This window comes from Callithrix jacchus, chromosome 7, assembly GCF_049354715.1.
Source record: "Callithrix jacchus isolate 240 chromosome 7, calJac240_pri, whole genome shotgun sequence".
Classification (NCBI taxonomy): domain Eukaryota; kingdom Metazoa; phylum Chordata; class Mammalia; order Primates; family Cebidae; genus Callithrix; species Callithrix jacchus.
The window spans coordinates 121604039-121612060 of NC_133508.1; the positions used below are offsets into that span (position 1 = coordinate 121604039).

The following is an 8022-nucleotide window of genomic DNA, read 5'->3' on the forward strand; positions in this document are numbered from 1 at the left end:
TTAAAGAATCTTTCCAGTTATTGGTAGAGATGAATAACTAGAGCGCACACCAACCGAGAGCTGGAGTGGTCAAATCAAAGGGCTGCTGCTATGATAAGGCCTACCGCCCTCAAGTACGTTGGCCTTCTTTAAATGTTCATGAGTACTGATTCTCACTCCTTTGGTTATCCTTCCTCAGGCTTGTATGGTTGCTTGAGAAGTTATAACCAACACACTTAGAATGCCCTCTCTCCAAAGAGCGTAGCTGATCCCACATTGGACCTCCTCCATAAAGTATTCCCAATGCCCCCAAGAGGAAATAACACCTCTTGCCTTTGAACTCCCAGGGCACTTTAGGCGAAGTTACTAGCTGCTGACATCACTATTCTCATGTGTGTACATGTCTTGGTATTCCCAATATCAATGTCTTGAAGGCAAGATCAAGTCATCTTTATATTTCCCCATAGCACCTGACAATGCTTTGAAAATTATCATAAATTATTTGTCCAAGAAACAACTTCCTCATTTTGCAGATTAGTTCAGAAAATTTAGGTCATTTTTATTTTGGCAGGAAAAACATTGTTTTCAGCTCTAAGTCACTCATCAATGGAGCTTCAAGTTTATATTTTCAAGTTACAGGATGAGGTGGAGTGGTATAGGGAGATTCAGCCTAAATCAACACATATTTTCCTACAAGAACTCTTATAGAAAAAAGATATAAGGTTGATTTGTGTGGCTCCTGAGCTCAAAATCATTCTCAGAAAATAAAAATCCTTGTGAAACCACCCATGGGCCTCTATATTATTAAGTATCAGCAGATTATTACTTAAACCTTTGGCACATACTCTTATTTTTTTTTCACAGAACTGCCTCATGTTAGAGGCTTCTTTTAGCTATAGTCTTATATTTTTGATTCTAGCATGCCATACTTCAACATCAAATTCTGCTGGCAGAGGCATATATTTAATGTAATTGTTGTGTTTAATTTTAGCTTTTCCAATACTTAAATATAAATTTTTATTTGCTATATATGTCTGTTTACCAAATGTGTGTTTATGTATGTAGTTTTAATTAGAGAAAAATGACTGGAAAAATATTAGGAAAGAAAAGGGGAAACTTATAAATTTAAATTTTAAAACGACTGGAATTTTCTCTCAAGTTTTAGAAGAGCTTCTATAAGCATCATCTCTCTCCTCCATAATAGAGAGAAATACAAAAATCTAGTTGTGTAGGACCTATCATGTATAGATAAATATCAATTCAGTTGCAGTGTGCCATAATAGAAGGAAAAATGATTCATGGTGACAGCCTCTTTGGTCTTCGGAATGTGGTAGAGAAGTTGCTCCAATTATTTTCCCAGGTTTCTCCTTTGCCTGCTATTTTTTGGTAATTCATGAGCAAAAAGACTTCGGAGAAAATGCTCAAGTAACGTGAGCAAAATGAGCACTCCTATGGACCATCTTAATATCACTTTGGTAGATCTTAACAATACACAATAATAAGAACAATGAAAGTGAATAATCTTAGTGATAGCTGATATCTTTTTGGTTGCCTAGGACCTACTAAATGTTAATGGAAAAATATTGATATCCAGTAGAGAATGACAAGTTACTTTAATCTGTAGAGTGGCTTATTATTGCTATCATGGGGGAAGATATGTGTTATGTTCAAAGAGTGACTCTAAAGGGATTTGTCAAACAGATGTTTCCAGAACAGTGTAACAACTCATCTACATAATTATGGCAGAAACAGTAACCTGTTACCTAATGAAGACTCCATTTACAGGAGTCTTCTTTTCATTCTTTCGTCTATTACCAAGAAAGAGAAACTCATCGCTAAATGCAGGGAGAAATACTAATTTTCTTGCCAGCCTTTCATAGCACCAAAAGCCTTAAGGCAGGGAATCTGGAACAAGGCCCACAGGAGCTTCTAGGATTAGGGGCAGAAGATCCCACAATAAAGAATTGATGGAGACCACCGAAAGGCAGCTGAAAGAACATTTCACTGAAATTCATACATTGAAAGATGTCTGTTTCCTAATGTATGTCTTGAAAATAAAAGAAATAGCAGGAACCATTTATTAAGAGTTTGATATGTCAGAAATCAGCATATATTATTTCTTCTACTTCTTTACAAGCCCTGTAAAATAGGTCTTATTACCCATCTTTGACCAAAAAAGACACTAGGGTTAGGTAATATCCCAAGGTCACATAGTTATCAGGTGACAGAGACAGAATGAGAGCTCAGCCCACATCCCCCCAGATGACATGCTCTTTCCCACTACATCATGCGCACTACACCCACTTTGATGGCTGGCCCCTTCATTCATTAGGGAAATAAAGGAAGCGTTTATTCTGATTCCAACAAAGAAGGGAATTGGCCATGCATTTATATACCACTTTATCATTTTTAAAATTTCCAACCTCTGGGATCCATATTATCTTGTCTATTCTTCACAAACCCTGTGATTTGGTAGAGAGAATCTATTTGAAAATAAACCAGCCCAGAGAGGCCGGGCATGGTGTAATCCCAGTCTCACGCTTGTAATCACAGCTACTCGGGAGTCTCAGGCAGGAGAATCGCTTGAACCAGGAGGCGGAGGTTGCAGTGAGCTGAGATTGCGCCATTGCACTCCAGCCTGGCCAACAGAGCAAGACTCCATCTCCAAAAAAAAAAAAAAACCCAAAAGAACAAAAACACTAGCCTAGAGATGTTAAGTAAGCTACCCAAAGTCATACAGATGACAGGCAGACTGATACAGTAGAAAAAGTCCTGCTGAGATGGAAAAGACACTATGCTAGACAAAACTTACCACACACTGAAAGCTGCCCCAGCCCAAACCATCCCTTTTTCTAGCACTTCAGTCACTTTTTTTTTAAATTACAGAGGATTCCAAACTCACATTAATTCTGTGTTTACAGTGGGAAGTTTTAAGCTGGAAACAGGAGGAAAATCTTAGAGTGGTTGCCCCTGGGGGCAAGATGGAAGTTTGGCTTCATGCCTTCAACAACATGGCACTCATTTGAGTGGAACACAAACTTTTATCTGATAAAGAGCATTGAAAACACAAATAACGTGGGCTTGGGGCCATTTAAAACCTCACCAAAGGACTGAGTTCAGTCTACTGCAAGGAAAAGAAAGTTACTTTGTCATGGAAGAAAAGGAGACAAGGTGAGAAGGCACCAACATTTATGAGACTCAGTTATGACAGGGGCTGTGCACATAGTGTCTCACTGAATCCTGAGAGAACTCTATGAAGGTAGAAATCACATGCCCCACCCTTAGAAAAGGAAGCTGAAGTTGCAGTGAGCCAAGATCACACCACTGCACTCCAGCCTAAGCCACAGAGAGAGACTCCATCTCAAAAAAAAAAAAAACAGAAAAGAAAAGAAAAGGAAGGTGAAGCTCAGTATGGTTGATGTTGATCATTTGATGGAAACCACATGGCAAGTGAGAGGCAGAGCCAGCTGTGGACCCCAGGTCTGGTCTGATTCTTCTTACTATGCTTTAGCTGCCTCTCTGACTTATAAACATCATGATAAAATTATTTCTAATGGGATTTTTACCTACTGCATACCCACTTTTACATATTTTCTGATTAAATTCATTCTGACTTCCATATAACCCCAAAATTGATGTCTCTGAAAACTTTTTCTTGTTTTTTTCCTCTGACTCACTCACAGCAGGATCTGAAAACTTTTTCATTCAATCTAACCTTCTCTCCTTTCATACAACACTTCATTCAATCTATATATTCACTTGTATTTATTTAGCTCCTTCCAGGTGACAAGCACTGTGGTATGTGCTGGAGATGCAACAGTATAAACAAGGCAGGCACTGTTCTGGCTTCATAGACTAGAACAAACTTCTGTAAGAATCAAGAAGTTAATTCGTATGCTTTTTAGGCTGTGGGGTCTCTGTTGCAACTAAACTCTGCCATTGTGCATAAAAGCATCTATAAGTAATACATAAATGAATGAGTGTGGATGTATTCAAATAAAACTTTACAAATATAGGCAGATTTGGCCCACAGGAGTTTTCCAACCCTGCTCTTTAGAGGAAGACTCAGAAAGATAAGCAAGTAATTAGTAACACATCACGTAATTACTCTAATTGAGAAAATATAGTCAGCTCTGGGAATATATTGCAGGGACATCTAAGCCAGATTGGGAGAGATCAAGGTTGGCTTCCAGGAAGAACTGGCATCCTCAAAGCAACCTAATGGATGAGTAGGAATTAACCAAACAATTTTCTCGTCCTCTTCCACTTATTGTATTTATGTTTTCCTTTAACCACATTTCTCAGCAATGATTCTTTAGTCTATAAATACTGGAGTCATTTGCTTGTCTTACTCTTTTTCATCAAAATAATTCAAGTCCTTTCCCCATCTTCCCACAGCAAGTATATCAACTTTTTCCTTCAGTATGTCAATTTCTAGATTTTACTCAATCCATCAACAGTCCTGTAAAAATCTGAGCAAAAATAAGCTGAACTTTAACATGTAAATTTTATGGTATGTAAATAATACTTCAAAAAGCTATTGGAAATAAATAAAGCTAGCATCCTGACTCCCAGGAGTCCTCACAGAATGACTGAACTTTGATGAACCAGTAGAGAACAGGTTCTTGAAAAACACAACTTTATCTCAATCCCCCAAAATACTAACAGAATGTGAACTCATGGCCAAAAATCTTAAGTACACACAATACCAAGGTATTATGAGAAAGAGCTTCAGAAATAACAAATAGAAAAGCCTGATCTGCAAAGACTTTGGACATTTGAATAAGATATAAAAATATAATATATTTAATATTTATGTATTTATTTAATATATTTGTTTATTTAATATATATTTAATATATTTAATATTTTTACAGAAATGGAAGAGAAGATTGGGAACAAGAAACGAAACCATAAGAAAGACAAAGTAAATTTGAAAAAATAAACAATAGAACTTGTAAAAATGCATTAATAAGTGAATTAAGAAACATATTAAACATAACTCAAAAAGAAGTAAAATATATATAAGTATAATTTGTCAATGTATAAATAAAAATAAAGATAAAAAAATATTTTTTAAAGGAATTACTTATTTGGAAGAGATAGATTAAGTAACAGATTAATGCTGCAAAGAGAATTAGAGAACTGGAAGACAGTGCAAATAAATAATCATAAGAATTAATGCAGACATTCAAGGAGCTAGAATATATGAACAAGACATAAAATGTTCTCAAAATACATAATAAAAAGAACGTGGAAGAGGCACTATTTGACGAGCTCAAGATTGAGATTTTCCAGAATAAATGGGTGACTACAAAACTTCAATCATGAAGTTAAAAGCCATTACCTAGCTAAGAATTCTTACTTGTACACTATATAGTACTTGACCAAGTTACAATGAGGGCATTTTCCACTGCTTTTAGAGGCAATCAGATTATGAAGGAACTATGGTATTTACATAATATTATACTACTTTGGCTTCAAAAGCAGATAATATTATGAAAAACATTCTGTACAGTTTACATTTTTTTCATCCACCAAATACATAGGTTTCTTTCCAAATTACTTTGCTGTTTTTGGTAAAAACTGAAACACACTGGACTCTGGGTTTAGGTAATGTTGAAATCCCCGAGGATCTTCAAAGTCCAGTACAATGTTAGACACAGTAGTAATTGTATAAGAAAGGTTGTTGACTGACAATCAGCATGATCAGGTTAGCAACAATGGGAGATAAGGAAGTTTATTGAAAGTGACATCTGAAAGAAACCAACTTAACGATGTCTTTCCAGACCTTGAAATAAAATTGGATTTAGCAAATATCATTCTAATACAGATGTCCCCCAACTACCTTAGAGGAAAAGTTCAGGTTGTAATAAGAATCATCTTAGCTAACATTTATGAACCATTTACTATTACCAGGCACTGTGCTAAGTGTGTAATAAGGAGAAGAAAACAGGAATTATTTTAAATCCTATTCAACAAACTGTCTTTAGCCCTACATGACTGAAAACAAGCTGCTTACATTCTCTAAATACATCAGTGAATCCTATTCCTGGTATGTATCTGTTATTAGCTATAATACCAAAAAGTCTCACAAGATAAATAAATAAGTAAATAAATAAAATTATTTTGGCCAGGTGCAGTGTCTCACATCTGTAATCCCGGCACTTTGAGAAGCTGAGGCAGGCAGATTATCTGAGGTCAGGAGTTTGAGACCAATCTGGTCAATATGGCGAAACCCCATCCTACTACAAATACAAAAATTAGCCTGGCATGGTGGTGGAAAGCTGGAATCCCAGCTACTTGGGAATTGCTTGAACGTGGGAGGCAGAGGTTGCAATGAGCTGAGATCATGCCACTGCATTCCAGCCTAGGTGACAGAGTGAGACTCCAACTCCTATTTTTACTTTAACAGAGAAGAGTAAATCTCTCTCTCTCCTCTCTCTCTCTCTTTCCCTCTCTCTCTCTCTCTCCCTCTCTGTACACACACACACACACACGCACACATATTTTTTGAGACATTCTTGCTCTGTCACCCAGGCTGAAGTGCAGTGGCAGCATCATGGCTCAGCTGCCACTTCCTGGGTTCAAGCAATCCTCCCACCTCAGGCTTCTGAGTAGCTGGGACTACAAGTGTGCATCACCATGCCCGGCTAATTTCTTTTTAATTGTATGTAGAGAGATAAGGTCCTTCTATGTTGCCCAGGCTGGTCATGAACTCCTGGGCTCAAGCAATCCTCCTGCCTTGGCATGCCAAAGTGTTGGGATTACAGGCATAAGCCACTATATCCAGCTAGTAATTTTTTAAAAATTGACAAAACTGTTGGGGTTGTTGAAATCCTTTTTTTCTTAACACAAGAAGAAAATATATGAAACAAAATGAGGCCAGGTGCAGTTGCTCATGTCTGTAATCCCAGCACTTTGGAAGGCCAAGGTGGATGGATGCCAAGGCCAAGATGAGTATACTCCAGCCTGGGTTATAAGAGTGAAACTTCGTCTCAAAAAAAATAATAATAATATCCATCGAGGAATGGGTGAGGAAAGTATTTCTTCGTTTAACCAATTTAGTCTGCTCCCTGCAGAAAACTGTGAACCTGCCAAATACAGCATGGTCTTGGCCTCATGGCAGTGAGTTTCAAAATGTAGGGTACACCAGCATCATCCATAAGCTTATTAAAAATATAGATTCCTGAGTCCAGTTGGAAGAATCTGATGTAGGAGGTTTGCAATAAGGCCTGGAATTCTGCCTTTTTTTGCAGGCACCACAGGTAATCGGGCAAGTGGTCCAGAGCCCTCCTCCCAAAACTCTGTCTTAGGAGAAATAGAGACACAAGCCCTCCCCTTTTCTATGAATCCTGAGAATTGTGAACAGTTCTACTGCAACCATACAGGTAATCTGATTTACAAGGGTTCAGTCTGGTCTGGATCCTCCGATCTGGAACTATTATAGTTATCATTGTGATTATCAGAGAGACAGATTAGGGGCAGCATTATTTCTAGGCACAAGGTAAACTGCTATTGATTATAATAGCAATTTTAATAATTGATTCAAAAGTAGGCATTAAATAAATTATTTTCATATGTCTATATACTCCTTCCCCACTTTACAAAGAAATTGGTCTGACCTTTTTATAGTTGTTATGGTAGTTGGCCATTTTCTCTTGGTTTTCCACTTCAGATTCAGCTTCAAGAATGAGAAAGCATAGTTTGGGCAAAATAGATGTTTGTAACACTTTTTATTAACCTGAAGAGTGGGTGATCAATATGTTTACCTATTGCATCGCTGCTAAGTGGACACCAAGGCCTCTTAAAGTAAAGCACACTAAGTGGCTAAAACCAGGGAGGTAGAGAGAATATGTAAACATCTTTGGTAAAATACAGTTAAATTTACTGTTACTTTGTAGAAACCCTCTAAAGTATTGCTTAGCAAATGGTTCCTTAAGAGAGAAATGTATTGTAAGTTTCAGATCCTAATTATTATGGTTTTATCATTTCTGTTTAACATATGAACCACCTGCATTTGCTCTCATTCATTGAGTCGAT

At 37.1% G+C, this 8022-nt stretch overlaps 1 protein-coding gene across 5 annotated transcripts in view; it reads right to left on the minus strand.

The window, feature by feature from the left end:
- Positions 1–8022, minus strand: part of LOC100397154 (uricase) — a 110073-nt gene that overhangs the window by 25540 nt on the left and 76511 nt on the right. The window contains exon 1 of one of the 5 annotated variants that reach the window (XM_002750985.7): positions 7605–7688. The exons of the other annotated variants lie outside the window; for them this stretch is intronic. Coding sequence (XP_002751031.2) covers positions 7605–7634 — 30 coding nt within the window. The 5' untranslated portion in view covers positions 7635–7688. Of the gene's footprint in view, positions 1–7604; positions 7689–8022 lie in introns of those variants that run through there. 5 annotated transcript variants of the gene reach the window in all.